Raw genomic sequence first — 17185 nt, 5'->3', positions numbered from 1 at the left:
GTGACAAGAGACCAATGAATGATCGTCTTTTTGTGTTGTTGTTTCGCGTGTTGACAATTCGATTTTTTGATACGGCGTTCGTCGTGTCTTGTACGAGTTGTACCAAAATTTTCCGCGTTTCGCCCTATTTTCTTACCATCAGACCGTCAGACTGTGAGTGAAGGACAAATTTTATGGTAGTTCTTTTGGTAGGTCAACAATTAGTCATTCATCTTTTATTTATAACTCTATGTTGTACTGTATTATCTTTTGTTCAAGATCGTTTCAAGATCTTGTCACCTCTTAAAGGGAATACACTTCTGTTGAATGCCAAAGTTTTTCTATGGTGGCTCGGGGGAAAATTGGTAACTATCTTACAATTGGTCCATTGCTCAAGGCTTGAAAAGTGGTTCAGATAGCTTTATCTCTTTCACTGCATGTGCGGAATAGGAAAGTCCCCATCCTGTGAAAACAGCGAAAGAGGCAAAGTTACCTGAAAGGGGCTAAGTTCACTTGCTCATTCAAATGCTGAAGCACAGTCAGAGGTATTAAACCTTTTAACAACATCCTTCAGCTCACTGACTCAGCACCTCTTATAGTGATGCAGGTTGTAGTCAACCATTCTACTAGAAAATCATCAAACTCGAGTGACGATCCCTTCATGGAAAGAGATGCCTTCAAGTATGAAACAAAGAAAGTGCAAGTTTACAATTTGAAGATCAGCATAGATCGATACTGCAGGGCTCAAAATGCTTTCCTGCTCAAAATTGCTGTTTTCAACTTTCATTCTCTCACTTCAGAATACTTCTTGATTAACTTGATTGTTGAAAATGTGACTTGTGTTTTTTTTCCTCCACACCTACAGCTATTCACACTACTGAAATGATTACTTCTGAGCTGTGCATTTAAACTCTTACTCCGAATTGTTGACCCTAATTTGTGCTCATAATTCTATCTTCTCATACCTATTTTCATAAAAATTCTGATCAAATAATACTTGTAAAAGTTCATAAAGACACTAACAATAATAAAATAGCCAGGAAGGTACTAAAATTAAGTCTCAAAATCAAGAACTAATAAACACAAATGAAGTCAGCCATCATTTACTTACACAGGATTGGATTTCATTGGAGATTTTAGAAAAATCTTGTCCTGTATTTGGCAAAACAAGAAATTAAGTACATAACTCAATCGCAGTGTTTAATTTTCCTCTCCTTTTCTTAAAGAGAACCATCTTAAGTATACGCAAAAAAGAATACTAATAACTGGTTTTTTCTTCTTCGTTTTTTCCTTTCTTCCTTTTTATGTTGTTTTATAATTTGACCCTTTCTTCTGTTTAGAAATGATGGATTCGGACTGAAAGCATTCATGCAGTCCTCAGAGCTTCCGACTCAAAGACTGGCCTCCGAGGCCTTGTCTGCCACCATGCCACCTAAACCAATGAGAAGAAAGTTTCAGGTAGTTTCACCTAAATTCTCTGTGCATTTCACTATGGGTGGGTAATGGTCCTGCCAAATATTTTAGTTTCTTTAGAAGTTAGTAGAATAGATTCCCCTTCCCCTTTTTTCCCTTTAAAAAACAACTGACAATTTGAGAAATTTCTTTGCTGAAATCCTAAAAAACTGTTTTGTGCCGGATTTGCTCTGTAATACATTAAACTTACTTTTGGAAAATGTTGAGAGTATATTGATCTATTCAAATTTTACTGAAGTACATTTTAACAAAAAATTTGGATCAAAAGGGCTTTTATTGAAAAATCACACAGTTTGACCCTTTCAGTGATTTGGTGCTTTTGAAATATTTTTCAGACTCATGGTAAAAATCCTCTGAGGCGATTCTCATTTGACCAATCGCTCCTTGAGGTAAAGAGCAATTGTCATGGTCACCATCACAAACCTAGTCGGCACTGGCTGATGAATGAAATAAAGAGATTGAAAGAAGAGAATGAAACACTTCAACAACAAACTACTCCAGGTAACTACAGTGTCTTTTCAGTAGAAGAAAAAGAAAACATCTTGATTAAAAATCATGGTTCAATTAAAATATAGAAAGGTCACTTTTGACAGGGGACTATTACTTCCTGTCTTTTTGGATAAAGAGATAAGTTACAATTTAGAAAAATAAAGATAAAAAAAATCAAATGAGAGTTGTATGGTTTTCCCGCAAAACATCAAGGCATCAAAGATGTATATCTTCACTTAAAAGTATTCGCTTGGGTCAATCATGTATGTAATGAGTCAAAAGATTCTTTCCTTACTCATTTAGGGTATTAATTTTACCCGGCTCATTCCTAGGAATTTTTAGTACAATGGTTTCATTAATCTTTACAGAAACTCAGCAAGGGCCTCCTGACGAGTGTACATCATTAAAACGTCGCTTAGAGGAGTCCAATAATGTAAGAGCAAATTTAGAGAAGCAAATTTCTGAACTTCTAAAGGCTAATGAGAGTTATTCTCAGACCTCTGAATCACAAAAAAAGAAAATTGATGAATTAAAACAGGATGTTTTTATTTTGAAGAACTTGGTGTATCGGTGAGTCATTAGGATCTTTTCAAAAAGTGAGAGGTTGAAAGATCCTCAAGTTTTTTCGAAAAATATTTGACCTTTGAGTCTCATGCACACTCACTCATTAGTATAAGTAGACCTTAGACACACCTACAGCACGAAAGAATGAGTTGTTTGTTTCTGTCATTTCTCCATTCTGGCACAGTGTTCTGCAATGGGCGAATAGAAAAGGTCTGTATGAGAAGAAAACGTCACGAGTTACCTATTCAAAATCTTCCTTCAAAAACTATTCGAAAATCAACTTCCGAACGAGATATTAAGAAGTATTTTAACTTAAATTAAATTGAATTTTGATTCCATGAATGAGGTCATTTGTATTTTTACCATTTTACCAATGTTTATTGTAAACACCTTTATCTTGTTTAGGAGTTGATTTCTAGATTTACTGTTGTGAGATCCGTTTCCTTCGTGAAATTTTAAAGTGGAAACATACTACATAGTGCTTCAAGACCTACTTACCTTGCCTAGTCGCCCATTATATGTTGATACCTACATATTTTACCTATTTTAATTCTTTCATTGCATTTTCTCAATCATTTATCAAGATCCTTAGACTAAACTTGCCTACAGACTCTGCTAACTTCTTTCATGTTTGTTGCATTCTCATTTTCAAATGTAATTGATGCATACTGTTCCTTATTCCTTATTGCATTTGTCCTACTTCTTATTCAACTACTTGAGGTGCGTTTTTTAATGGTAGGGAATCAACATGAACCAAACTATGAAAAGCTAAAGTGTTTCCTGCAAAAATTTCCTACAGAAAAAAAGGAGTTTTTGCACTTTTTTGGTAGGGGGACAAATTCAGGAAAATGATCTGTATTCGTGGCCAAATCTATGAAATGGGATTTGATCTTCTAGAAGTTCCTGGAGAAAATTTGCCGTGACTTCTTGCCAATGTGTGCAGGAAGAAAATCTGGAAAATTTAGAACAAGCTTTTGACTCTAAATGTCTCAGAAATTGAAGGAGTTATTAGCCCTGAAGTTCAAAGAAAAATATTCTTAGGCTGTAGAAAAACAATGTTTAAGTGTTTGTAAAAAGTTCCGCAAAATTTTCCTGCTGAAGATGAGATCCCCTTTTACAGATTCAGTTACCTGTTTGTATATTCTCCTGACAGGGGGTCAATTCCTGCACATGAAAGAAAAATTTTCCTCAAACAGTATCATCTCTTTTTTGTGCCTCACACACAATGATACACATTTTATTGCTGCACTATCCAGCCTAGAGCTTGTCAAGAAAAATATGTAGGTACGTATTTTTCTGGGCTCTTTGGAATATTCTTGGTACGCTGTAGAATTGATTTATTTAAATAAATATTACAGGTTAAATGTTGAACTAGAAAAATATCAAGATAAAGTCCGAAACTTGAAGAATCAGATTGATGCTACAGATGATTGTCACACTGTCACGGAGGATTCCGGAGTTGGAGATGCAAAGTTAATTCATCAAACGGCCAAAAGCGGTTAGTTAGTTCTTTTTGTATCAAATCAATATTATGAGAAGGGGATTCTTTCATTGGGGTCTCCTCATTCCACGTCCAATGCAGCTTCAACTATTTGCTGGAATAAGTCTAGGAACACACACACGCATGACAGTTTTACATGACTTTGCAGAGTGTCAAAAAACCTGACAGAACTGAAAAAAAAACAGATCTGAAAAACCTGGACCAAAGAATTTCATCAGGTCAGAGAAAATTTTTAAGGAACTCTCTCAGTAGAAAGGTTCAAATCTTTCTAAAATTTGTAGTGAAATTAAAAATTAAATCGCCTAAGAGTTTTACTTTTAGTTCCATGCATGCAAATTGCCTTTATGTAAAGTCAGGAAATTTTTATTATTTTGATCCGAAAAAATTTGGAAAAGTCAGGGAATTTTTTTCTGCTGAGTCAGTACACACCTTGCCCCAATAATCTACTAATCTTATCGAGAAATTTGTTTGCACTCCTAGCATGACTGCGCCCTCTTTCCTGTCACAACTTCTTTCTTATGTTGCCTATTTCGCTCTTTTTTTCCAGATGCTAAACCTCATGTCCCAAGCTGGACACGATCAGAAATTCACGCTGTAGCACCTTTACTCAAGGCCTACCAAGAATCTTTAGATGAGAAAGATGAGCTAATTCAAAATTATCAAAAAAGCCTTGATACTTTTGCAGGACGTTGCAAAGAAATAGTTGCGGAAAATGAGAAATTACATGCTGAGTTGCAAGGTGCCTACAAAAAGGTAATCCAGTATTCTCAGCATTTAAAATTTTCGTTGGACTGAATTGTTAGGTGCTTAAGAAAAACATATGGTCTCAAAATCTATTAAGGTGAAAAAGATGTTGAGAGACTGTTCTTTACATGATTTTGTGACTAGCGCTACTGACTCGTTTAATTTGGCACTGCTTCAAGTACTTTTGTCAGTCAGAATTTGTTTCTGAATATTTTTTGTGCCTCACTCTATGTTTCTGAATGTCGTTTTATTTTACTCTAGCACCAAAATAGCTGATCCAAAAACATTCGGGATTCAAACGTAGAATGTCGAAAGACCCATTGGTTCATTCAAAACTACAATTTCTAACATACATCTTGACTTTTCAGAATACCTCTGCAGATTTCTGGATAGAACAATAAAGTTTTTTTTGCTCTTCCATCCGTCCTGAAAAGTTTCCGCACACACACGCAAAATCTGATACACAAACCAAGGTCAATATCATCAACAGCTCTCCAAATTTTCAATCATATAATATAAGGTTTCCAAATCCAATGCAAAAGCCTATAACAATGTCGCTGTAACAAAATTTTTAGTGCAAATTTATTATGTTTTAACATTTTACATCGTAGGGCGAAGTGTCTTATGCAGAATGGGAGTCTGTACAACAAGATGCTGCCTTTACACGTGAGCAGAACGTTCTACTTATGCGGCAAGCAAAACTTCATCAGAACAAAATTAAAGAACTCCGGGAAATTTATCAAACTAATTGTAAGTTTTTATGAAATTATGTTGTGAACACTGAATTAATAATACCCTCTTAATAGTCTGCTAGATTAAAACCTACAATTTTCCTAGTTTTTGTTTGTGAAAAATCTAGAAATATTTTACATTTTCCAGATGGTATTCGCTGACTGTTCCATGAAATTTGAAGATAAGCACTCATCGTAATTAATCTTATTATTGCAAATGAGTCTGAACTTTTTAAAAGAACAGTAGCATCTACTAGTAGTAATTTATCAATGTGTAAAGGGAAAGCAGCAACAACCACTGCTATCAATGATAGTTTAATCTTCTCCTTTCACAGAATAAATTTTGATTTTTTGCAAGATCATGACTAAGTTGTAGAAAATATCTATTGTACCTACTTCACTGTTAGCAATGCATCCATAATGCCAAGCAAATCTGTAGAAAACTTTACTAATAATTAAATTGCTATGGAGAACCATGCAAAAAGTACAAAACTATGTAAATAAGTACTCACTCGCATGTAAAATGTCAATATTGCGGACGCATTTTGCCAGCTTCACACTCTGACATCCTCAGAGTGACTGGTTTCTTGATTGTTGGTGGCGGCGGCCATACCTCTCCTACTCTCCCTGTCTACCTAAGACTTAGAACAGGGGATTGTAGTTGACTTCACTCATATCCTGGTTACAATTGTTGAGGTGCTTGAAAGTAAAAATGTTTCCATGATTAACTACTGATGATTTCTATTGAATAACACCATGAAGATTTTCCAAATGCTTTGATACTCCTGCATATAATTCAGACAAAGTCTGCTTAGTGCTAATTTAGAATGTATTTTCAACAGTGGCAGAAATAGCTGTTGATAGAGATCAGCTTCAAGAAAAATGGCAAACAGCGAGGTCTGAACTCCTTGTACTCAGGGGACGTTTCAGTGTTCTATCCGATGAGCATGACAAACTGAAGGAGGAACATGACTCGAGAGTACCCGCGGCTGTTCATACAGCTGCGGTCAATGAGGTTAAAAGGTACTCTTTTATTTTTCATTGTAGAATTTTTTCATTCATTTTTGCCTTCAGGCCTAAAGATGCAAAAATTAAGAAGACCATATGAGCTTGAACAAGACCTATGGAAAATGGCACAACCAGATAAATCAGGCAACACCAAAATTTTGCACCGTTTCTAATCATACTTGAAAGAAGGACCGAGGTAAAAATCCTCCTTGATTTTTCTGAATAAAACATTGCACTAAAGGAAAAATTAAAAATTGGATAAAAATCTGCAAATGAATGTGTCACAATCAAGGCGTTGAAAAGTCCAAAATGCCTGGAAAACCCAGAAGAAGTGTAAACATTTTAAACCAGATTTTTTTAATATCTCCTTATGCCATCAAGTCACTAGCTTGTTCTTAGGATTTCTGATCGTTTTCACGAGCTTTCTGTTTCTTAAATTTTGTTGGCTTTTTTTGTAACATAATCCCTTCATTTCTTCATTTTTCATAATCTCAGTCTAAAAACTTTTTGAGTATGTAATCGTTTAACTTAATTAATCTTACACTTTTCTAACGACCTCTCTCTGAATGCATCAATTTATTTTTATAAATACGTATTTCTCTCAACAGGCTATTCGAGGAACTAAAAACAAGGTACGAAGAAGAAAGGGAAACACTTTGTCGAAAGGTAGCAACTTTAGAATGTGATAGGCCTCAATTAGATTCACAAGTTACAACCCTGACAATCGAACGCAGTCAATTTCAGCAGCAGACCAAAATGTTGGAACATCAACTGAAGTAACTTAACATTTTTACATATTTCCTTTTTTAAGTCATATTTTAATGAAACTGAAATTTTTCATGAACGTCTCCAGTATGTATGAATTGTGATCAAAATTTGTCGAATTTTTTAAAAAGACAAACCTTGATGCAGAAATGGAACTAATGCACACAGATATAGGAATAATTTTGCATGTTAAAATATCGTTATCTGCTTCCCAGGTGTAGGAAAATACTGAAATTGCACTGTTTCAGTATTTCTTTTGTACATTCTATTTATTCACAAGAGAACAGTCTCAGAAATTTCACTGTGGTTTCTAGTAATTTTTCTTCATTCTTTTGAAAAAAAAACTCAAGAATTGTCAGACTAATTTGTGTGATGGTTTTCCCTTTAAAGAAGTGAAATGCTCCTAGAAATTCTGAAACAATGCAGACAAGATACATTGCTTTGTGTGAGAGCTAAGAATACTCGCCCAAACACTTCACTCTCACACGTTCATTTTTTGGATACAATTTTATCAGAGTGAGTCATAATTGGACGTATTTCTGTCAAATGGAACTATTTGCATTATGACGTGAGCCCTGTAATGCATGTATTCTTATGGGTCTCAGGGCTCATCTCTTAAAGCACATAGTTCTGTTTGATAGAAATACGTCCAATTGTTCGTTTTGAGACCAATGATTCATCTTTAAGGGTGTTACTTATGAGTGAAGTTTCTCAGTCATATTCATAGTTGTTTCTGAAACAGCTCCTTCTCCATGGTTGATCCCATAAAAGGAAACGCGTAGCAGATTTTGCAAATTTTGAGGAAGAGGTTGGAATCAAATTAAGGTGGTCAATCTTGCTCAATAAATTGAGTAATTTAAAAAAAATAAGGAATTTATGAACAGTATTATGATAATGATTTTGTTCATTTTATTTCTCGTAGTATCTCTTTTCTCCAGTATTGCGCCTTTTACCATATTTTCTTTTCTTTAATATTTCCAGGCTTTACAAAGCAAAATGTGATCAACTACAAAAGCATGTGAAAACCATGGAGCTGTCTCGCATTGCTGCCAAAAGGCACTTAATCAGAGTCATGACTTTTGCAAGAGAGATCATTGCCGAACAGGAAGAGTTTGGGTCAAAATCCAGTAACCCTGGTCAAGATGCTCACCTCAATGCCAAAGTTGAAAGTCTTCGAAGACAGTTAAAAGTAAGTTACTCACATTACAAACCAGAAAACATTGAGAACAATGCAAAAGCTGAACATCCAAAATTAAGACATTGCTGCTATTGCATAGAGGAATGTCTGATGAAAATTTGGCATAAAAAATGCCCAAAATTTTTATGTCAAACCCCGTAGACCTGCCGTTGCGGTCCATTCAAAGGCCGCTTAAAGGGCACTAACCGAAACCTTTGCCCCTTTGACGTGGTAAACACATAATTCATGGACGTCTAACCCGTCTTACCGGGATTTCCAGCTGAAAGGCTCAAATTGAGCCTTTTGGCAGCGCTCCGTGCGCGGCCGCCCCGTCAATGGGGCCCGCACCCGTTTCACCTGGGCTCTGCCCACTTCTTTCATTCATCACTCACGATTTCATTGTATCAAGTCTCTTCTTCAAACCTCCTGAGTTCATTGTCTCATGTTCTTCCTACGTCTACAAGTAAGTACGAGTAAGTATACGGAGCTGCTAAGCATTTCGGCGCTCCTTTCCTTCATTCGGCGCTACGTTCTTACGGCGCTAAGACCTCTTCAACAAGGGTTGCCACGACTTTCGGTACCCTTCTTCGGCGCTACGTTCTTACGGCGCTAAGACCTCTTCAACAGGGTTGCCACGTCTTTCGGTACTCTGCTTCTCTCTTGAGTCCGATGATTTGAAGTTTGCAGTTTGAAAATTGTAGTATTACAAAAATACTGTAAGGAAGTAATTAATTACCGTTAAAAATATTTCTAGGTTGGTCATACAACTCATTTGAACACTGACAAGATTGCACTCTATTGTGCAACATTGGAAACATGGAAAGTTTCACTAAACTAACTTGGAAACTAAACTATGGGAACATTGAGTAAACATCGATTTCAAGTTGACCAACAGCTCATAGGCAGCTCCAAGTAGAGTACCTGTATACAGGAGATTATTGCCATCTCAATCCTTTTACTACAGAAAAAGTGTGCCGCTCTCTGATCGGTCGACTATCATGGAGCCCCAAAGTTAGACCAATGTGAACGAACCCCAGCCCCTTTGCTCCTAGTTTGGCCCAATGTAAACGAACAAGATGAGGAAAAAGTTCCACGAAGTTCTAGGCGTGATTTTGGGTGTGATAGAAATTTTTTAATACCCAACTTCTGAATTGAGTTCGGATCTTATTCTGATAGATATTTTGCCGAAAATAACCTTTGAGTGTGATTATCAGTCATTTCTCAGTCGATAATACGTGTTCCTCCAGGTCGGGTTTGTTAACAGCGGACCAACTCGGGAGCTCCATGATAGTCTAAAACTGATGAACCAATCAGAGAGCGGCACAGAGATGGCAATACTCTCCTGTATGTAGGTACTATAGCTCCAAGCTATTGCCCTGAGTCAATGGGTTAATCGAGCAGGAAGCTCACAGAATTTTTTTAAATTTTTAAGCCCGTTTCAGACGATCAAAGTAGAGCTCTCAAAGTGGGGTCACAAGACTCTCAAAGATGGTCAGCCCGACAATCTTTGAGGACAATGGAGGGTCACAAAACCCACAGGACACCACTTTGAGAGGTCTACTTTGATCGTATGATGCGGGCTCAAGAGAAAATGTGCAGAGTGGAGCATTTTTTTGTAAATTTTTCATCCTTCATCAGAGCTATTATGTTTGTGGTTTAATGTCCATCCAGGAAGTTGAGGATAGTGTCAGCAAGGAACTGGAATTTTTGGATGAGAAACTCCGGGCCAAAGCGACTGGGTTAAATGCAATGAAACGGGGCTTGGAACAAGAATTGCAATGTCTTCAAGCAGAGGTGAGACAGAGGGATGACGTGATCACTGAGCTCAAAAAACAAAGGTATACCTCCAAAATCAATGTCCATCATCAACGCTTTTTTTTACCCCTCCTGATTAATCATCAGAAATTAGAAAGTTGCATCTAATCATACGGTGGTCAATTTGACAAGAAGTATACCCCTCATTCGATTCTCCGTGCAAGATTTTCTTTCTTCCTTGCATCAAATGAAACAATCGAAATACTATTCTGCTTTCTTTAAACCTCTATGGCATGAAATAATTTTGGATCTCAGATTCTAGGAGACACTGATCTATTTTGTAGCTTGCATAAGAAAAATAGAGTACCAAATTTTTTTTCAAAATTTAAAAGTTAAGGAAATCAGTTTTTCAATAAAAGAAAAAACTAATGAAATTTTGCAAAACCATGGCATAGGGGAAAAATTCGATTATTAAAAACCCCGAAAGTACGTTGTTATGAATTAGAGTTGCTATTATCTATGCCGTAGAGGGTCAAATATCTGCTTTCTTGATTGTCTTTCGCAAATGCTTTGAACTGAGATTTTGCAATTTTGAACTATGGTTTTTGTTTTTTATTAAAGCATTGGTGCAGCTCCAAAGAGCAAGTTTTGTAGTTTTAGTTTTGTAACATGACTTACAAGCAATGTTCATCATCTTTTCACGTATGTTTCCATAGCAAATATTTATATCTATGAAAGTCGCCTTTACAGCGCGTCCAGGCACTCTGCAACACTTAATTGCTATTTTTGTCTATTGATACAGAGTTTGCCTTGTAAATTGCACCATGTAATTTCATTTTGAATGCCACGTATCCAAAATTTTGCTGGGCATCCCATACATTTCCTTTTAGGCTTTTCAGGCAATTTTTTTAATTCCTTTTTAGACAACCGGTCATTTGCCATTTTTTGAACATGACCGTACCTGACTAGCTGTTTGATCATGACTTCCTGAAGCATGCCCAGCGCGGCGTTCATTATCTCTCCCACTTTTTTGTTTCGTATGTGATCCCTTCTCAAGATTCTGGCAGATCTCCATAGCAAATGCACACTGATATTTCTTTATTCGAGCTTTAGAGTACATATATTGCTGCTCTCTTGTTTTAACCTCTTTTTTTGCACTCAGATATCTCCAATCACAGATCTACTCCCCTACAATCAACAGAAATACAAACCCACTTACATGCGATGAACCCAATATTACTACCAAAATTCTGAAACTCTTCACCTCTCTTAATTTAAAAATCTAAATTTTCGTATATACTCCCATTTTCAAAATTCTCTGTAAAGACGTTAATAGCCTGTGACGCTGAATGTCTTAAAATATACTAATTAACTAACTTTTTTTGATTTGTTACCAGTGATCAAAAGTCTGTGGATGGATTACACAATAATGGTAAAACGAATATTACCATTAGAGGAAATTCTCAGCCCCCTCCCTAGAAAGCAATTTCATGAAATATTCTCATGCTTCTAATAAAATATCAAGAATGCTAAGATTGCCCTTGAAAAATGTTGCCTTAGTTCTTAAATCACTCCAATTAAAGTTAGACTTTTTAGGGTCAATATTTTCTCTAATTTCTTCCTCTCCACTCAGTATGTTTTTCTTCAAGGTTTTTAGTACTTATCTTCTAGAAAAAGAAAAATGTTGTAAGTGGTGGTTTTTCAACAATCTTTCATTTTAGCAATAAGATTGATAGTCAGTCAAGGCTAGTATTTTAATGTTTGAATTACTTTGAGTGTCTTTGAAGTTCTTGAAATCGCAAATTAAGTGCAAATTTTAAAAATGGTGAATTTTAAAATAATGTCTGGTGATCTTAATAGACTCTCCTGAGATTTTAGTAATTATTTTAAAACTGCACTAAAAATTATCTGCTTTTTGACTAATTGATTTAAGTGTTGAGAGCTTTATAAACCAAGTGCTACAATTGCTCTAATTCTCTAAAAGAGGCATTATCCCCAGTAATTCCTTATACTTTACCTGATTATTTAGTGAATTTTGAAATAAATCAAAAGCTTCAGCCTGAAGCTGTAGCAACTGTTTTGAACCATGTTTTCAACTCTGTGTCAGATTTTGAATAAATATCTAACTTTTTCTATCAAACATTTTTTTCTGTCAAATTATCTTGTATTCCACTTTAAAGATCCAAGGAGAAATTACCTTTATTTTAGAACCAAAATCTTAAGTTTTCAACCATCAGTAGGTACATAAAGGAATGAAGAGGGGAAATGTTTGGAAGCATTTATACCAGAGAAGTCTTAGGTGTCCGTTGCTGATGGACCTCTTTGGCAAAATGTGGCGGTTTCCAGAATGAAAATATTTTAAAATTTGTATCGTGAGATTTTCATTTTAAAGGCGAAGGGAGGAGGGGCCGTTTGGGAAAAAACGTTTTTATAACCCATCCTCGTCCAAATTTGGGAGGAGTACGTTGGATTCTTTCCATGCAAAGGAGATCAGGGCAAACCAAAGTTAGTAAACATGAAAATAGTAGGAGGCACTGCCTAAAAATCTCTGCCTTTTTTTGTATTTAGCACTACACTGAGCTTCTGTTTTTCCCTTCGAGCTGGGACTGCGGATGCATTACTGCAGATCTCTCTTTCAGTGAAGAGAAGTTTTAATTTTACAATTTGAATTGCTCTTTCTTTGGAGCTTCTGAAAGATAGAACCAGAAACCGAGCTGAATACACCAAAAATATGAAATGCTGCCAAGAAAGAGGGACCTACGACTTAATGCTGTGTAGCTTGAGTTTTCTCGCAAAAATCATGAGAATTGGATGTGTATTCCTTTTTAATATTTTTCATACCTTATTCTGTGCATATTTTTACCCCATTGAAAATGGAGTACACCAAAGTACATAGCCTTAAACCATCAGCAGCATTGATAATATTGACGCATTTAAGTGAATAAATGTCATACACAGCATCAGCAGGATAGGAATGAATGGAAAATCTCACATTATTTTTGTTTTAATTGAATTAGAATTGTATTTATTATTAACTATTAACATTGCCAATCATTTAACAAACTAGTATCAAATGTGTTCGTCGAGTTGTTCCTTCAGTCAGAGAACATGAAAAAATGATCAAGTTTTATTACAAAAGGGAAACAAACAAGGAAAAAACATCACAAAATTATCCTTGCTCGGTAAAGAACAAGTAAACTGGTGTCCTGCATGGAAAACAGACCTCAAAAAAAAGGAAAAAAAGAAAGGTTATGAAATATAATAACCAATTAATTACAAATAGAAAAAAAAGATAAATTTACACATTATGAGTTAGGTAATTTTTTCTCTGAGTTCTGTTAAATTTTCTATCTACAAAATTGACTTCGTTAATAAAGACGTGCCTTGTAAGGACAATGCTTTCTATGTTCAAATTAGTAAGTATTCATTAACGTAGGATAAGTTAATAAAGACAATAAATTAGTTGACTAGTAAATGTATTAAAAGTATATCTGTTGTATCGTTTATTTTTCAGAAAAAACTGTGCACAGGACCATAATTTTGTCCCAGTAATTTTGTTTCATGAATCATCTACAAATCAATAGTAGTAGTTATGATTAAAGCCTTTTGTTCTTGAAAAGATATCAGACAAGTGAGGAAAACATCTTTGAAATGTTCTAAAAGTCAGTGGACGAAACAACAAAAATACTCTTATCCCTCTTCAAATGAATGATAAACATTTTTAACCCTTAAAAATTCTTCATTCTTTTTGTGTTAATTTCTTCATGAGTACAATTTTACACGGCCAAGAATATGTATTTATTGAGTGTAATCAAAAAAATATCATCACGGAAATTTCCATTGTAAGGAGGGTAATTTTTTTTGTATTTCTTAAGTAAGTGAGGTTTTTTAAAAGTGCGTACATTGCAAAAGAGGAAGGAAGAAAAAAACAGATTTTTCCATTTTTTTTTTTGTTCAGAAAAATAGAAAAAATTTCCTCTCCTCTTCAATAAGATACTGTGCTTAAACAGTGAGAGTGCACTATGAAAATAACGCTTCATTCCCCAGCTCTCATCATTTTTTGTTTTTTATTTCATTTTTAATTCCCCCATTCAACACCTGGCAGGGCTCTCAACCTGACCAGTGAGTCATCCTAAAGTCTTTAAAAGTTAGGTAATCACACTTTGTTTTTTGGTTTGAACCATCCAGAGGTAAATTTAGAGTCTTTTGGAAAAGAGGTAGATCGAGAGAGTTTTTCAGAGTCTTCTTTTTGCTTAGAATTCCTTTTCTTTCCTAAAGTTTCAACTAAAATGTGTCTCTTACTTTCATCAGAGTCGTTAGGATCAAAACGTACAACTGGTATTATGTATTCGCTGCTGTTTCGTGATTGGGGACGTAACTTACTCGTCGCATCACTAGCATCAGTTGAGTATTTTCTTGATGAGTAAGGATAGTCAGTCGTAGTCGTCGAATCAGATAATTTTCGGCTACGATCGTAAAGGGAATTGCTAGATGTGTAGTCTACCTTGTTTCCCGATGATTTACTGTCTCTTCGGTAATCATGAAAGCTATCAATGCTTTTTCCTAAGTATGAATCCCAGTTCTCTTTCTTACCCGTAAAAATTAAATCATTAGAGGCACGTCTTTTTGTTTTGTATTCATCATTTGGCTGATCAACTGATTTGTTTTTCCCTGAAAGTTTCCCAAAAATGTTCTTAGTTTTTCCTTGTTTGTTTTTTGCAAGGTTTTCTTGATCATTTTTTCGACTTTTCACTGTGCTGGTTCCGCTGTGGGCTCTCCCTTTGAGGGGAGGTTTCGGAGGTTTCCCATCTGTTTGGTCTTGACTGTAGTCGATTTCCAGTGATTCACGGGGGTGTTTTGGCCTCCAAGGTGCGAGAACGCTGATGGATCGAGACAGGGTCCTTTTTTGAGGTGACAGGGAAACAGAATTATTGGATGAAAGCTCCTCTCTACTCATGGCACGTCTTCCATTACTTAAAACTGAGCTATGCAACTTTTTTGATCCAGGAATATCTCCAACTAGATAACAAAAACAAAGAGACTGATTAATTTTTAAAGTACAATAGACCACTAAAGTGAAGTTTAATACTTCGTCTGTATTTTTTTTTCTTCTTTTAAAAATTACAAAGAAAAAAGCTATTTTGCAATTTTGATTGCGAGTATTTATTATGACACCAATTTGATATGTCCCTGAAATTGAATTGATATCAGAGTTCATTAACTCATCACGGCCGGATTAACCTACTTGCCGCCCATGGACCGCCTGTATTTTTCCGCCCCCTTCTCCTTCGTTTTGAAACATCAATAAAAACCATCAAATGAACGTGCCGGAGGGAGAAGAGTGCATAAGACGCGTTCACTCATGTTGGACACATTTTTTGCGTAAGCCCTGTCAACACTACTAGCGAAAGTTCAGTTCCGTAAACCTATCTCTGTGGGGACAAGGCCTTTCATTTGTAAGAAATGATGAACTAAAAAATTAAGAAAGAACAAACATAAGAGTGGTTTAATAATTTTAACTTCCGCCGCCGTGCCGCATGCCGCGCTGACCACACCGTGTTTGGCGCAATGCGTGAAGTATTCATGTAGTCTTGTAGGCACTGTGCGTTCCACGCCGCGCCGACCGCTGCTGACCGCACTTCGTTTGACGCAATGCGTGAAGTATTCATACAGTCTCGTAGGCGCTAATGTGTGTTACATGCCGACCGCCGCGTCGAGAGCTTCTCCTTTTCATCTCAAGTCCTCGTCATCATTTCTCTTTGCGCCGCGCCGCTCCAGGCCAAATTACGTGTTTGGTTTCTCTCTTAACTCAACTAATTAAAGGTGCGCAGTCTTTAGTATCACCGAAATACGACAAAATTATAAATTAATGAACTCTCAGAAAATGAGAGATTTTGTCACCTTTTCTTGTTTGTAATTTTTTTCTGAATCCGATTTTTTTGTACCTGCATTTAAAAAAATTGCAAAATTTGCCGCCCCCTAATTTTGCCGCCATGGGCCGCGGCCCATGTGGCCACCCCCGTAATCCGGCCATGAGTTAAACTCATGCATTTTTTCTTGTTTCTTAAAACCTACTTTTTTACCTCTTTTTTTTTCAAACGCTGGGTGTGAACTGGCTCGCAAATGATAGGTACAAGGGATGTAAGATAGACATATCACCTGTTGTTGCGTGTAGATAAACGACAGACTTTTGAGACGATCGGCTATCTCCTTCTGTGTTGCTGTCTGGTGAACTATCCGTGTTGTATTTTCTATTTGTTGAATATGTTCTCATTTCCGGTTCCGATTCAGAAAATCTCAACGTTCGGTCATCACTGCTTCGCCTTGGTGATGATATATGGTGAATTCGTACTTCATCGTCATTTTCACTGCCTTCTGATACTGCGTTATGACGTAGTTTCGAGACAGCCTGAAAAACAGCAAAAATTAATGTGATGTACTTAAAGATTTAATTCCTTCCTTGGAAAATAAATAACTAGGCAATGAAATTGATTACGACAATCAAGCTGTTTCTGTGCCTACACACAGAAATAAGAAAACAGACGCATCACAGAAAGTTTTACCCCCAACAATTGATAAGTAGAGGGAACTAAAATTTGTCTCAAACAGAACACTGTTGAAATATGTTGAAACTTTAATTGAAGTAATTTTACTTTTTCCGTCGAATTGTGACGCGGCAAGAATACTGCTTTTCCACGCAACAGCAGAGCAATGAAAAGCGCCTTCATTTTCTCTTGACGCAATACATCGTACCGCAAGCGTTCCAGACGCAATACTCTCCTGAAGGAGCAGAGACCGAGAGGTTTTTAATTTTTCCTCGTCGTTGGAACACATTTTTTCCTACCTTTTTCGGATGCGTTTGATTCTGTAGCTCAGTGCATCTTCCCAGCTACAAACTCTTTTTCCTTTTTTTATCTATTTATTTACTTTGTTTATTTTATTTTTTTCTACGTCAAGACGTGTACCTGTAACGCTCCTCACGAGTAAACCTATGACTAC

The 17185-nt window shown here is 36.1% G+C and overlaps 2 protein-coding genes across 5 annotated transcripts in view; one reads left to right on the top strand and one right to left on the bottom strand.

The window, feature by feature from the left end:
* Positions 1 to 7: 7 nt before the first annotated feature.
* Positions 8 to 13483, top strand: Cep89 (Centrosomal protein 89kDa). Of its 4 annotated transcripts, none has more exons than XM_072300496.1 (12): positions 8 to 153; positions 1320 to 1437; positions 1788 to 1953; positions 2310 to 2511; positions 3864 to 4003; positions 4554 to 4759; positions 5362 to 5500; positions 6324 to 6504; positions 7098 to 7265; positions 8236 to 8443; positions 10103 to 10269; positions 11584 to 13483. In XM_072300496.1, the coding sequence occupies exons 2-12, from the start codon at positions 1348 to 1350 to the stop codon at positions 11663 to 11665; spliced, it is 1749 nt and encodes a 582-aa protein (XP_072156597.1). In that variant the 5' UTR covers positions 8 to 153; positions 1320 to 1347; the 3' UTR covers positions 11666 to 13483. The 4 variants fall into 4 exon arrangements, with proteins under 4 accessions (XP_072156597.1, XP_072156598.1, XP_018907445.2 ...); XM_072300497.1 differs by having other exon boundaries at positions 8 to 188; positions 10103 to 10225; XM_019051900.2 differs by having other exon boundaries at positions 8 to 188.
* Positions 13180 to 17185, bottom strand: part of blo (bloated) — an 87062-nt gene continuing 83056 nt past the window's right edge. Inside the window, exons 6-7 of the mRNA XM_019052141.2 lie at positions 16346 to 16595; positions 13180 to 15205 (exon numbers count right to left, since the gene is read on the bottom strand). Of these exons, the coding sequence (XP_018907686.2) occupies positions 14343 to 15205; positions 16346 to 16595 (1113 nt within the window). The 3' untranslated portion in view covers positions 13180 to 14342. The remainder of the gene's footprint in view (positions 15206 to 16345; positions 16596 to 17185) is intronic.

The sequence above is a fragment of the Bemisia tabaci genome, chromosome 5 (genome assembly GCF_918797505.1).
Source record: "Bemisia tabaci chromosome 5, PGI_BMITA_v3".
In the NCBI taxonomy this organism is placed as follows: domain Eukaryota; kingdom Metazoa; phylum Arthropoda; class Insecta; order Hemiptera; family Aleyrodidae; genus Bemisia; species Bemisia tabaci.
The sequence above is the reverse complement of the archived record's forward strand: the minus strand, read 5'-3'. Positions and strand labels throughout refer to the sequence as shown.

Excerpts from the sequence above, each read along its gene's own strand:
- Cep89 (XM_072300496.1), top strand. The coding sequence starts at position 1,348 with ATGCAGTCCTCAGAGCTTCCGACTCAAAGACTGGCCTCCGAGGCCTTG. Across the intron at positions 4,004-4,553 it reads TCATCAAACGGCCAAAAGCG|ATGCTAAACCTCATGTCCCA; the intron begins GTTAGTTAGTTC and ends CTTTTTTTCCAG. Across the intron at positions 5,501-6,323 it reads GGAAATTTATCAAACTAATT|TGGCAGAAATAGCTGTTGAT; the intron begins GTAAGTTTTTAT and ends TATTTTCAACAG.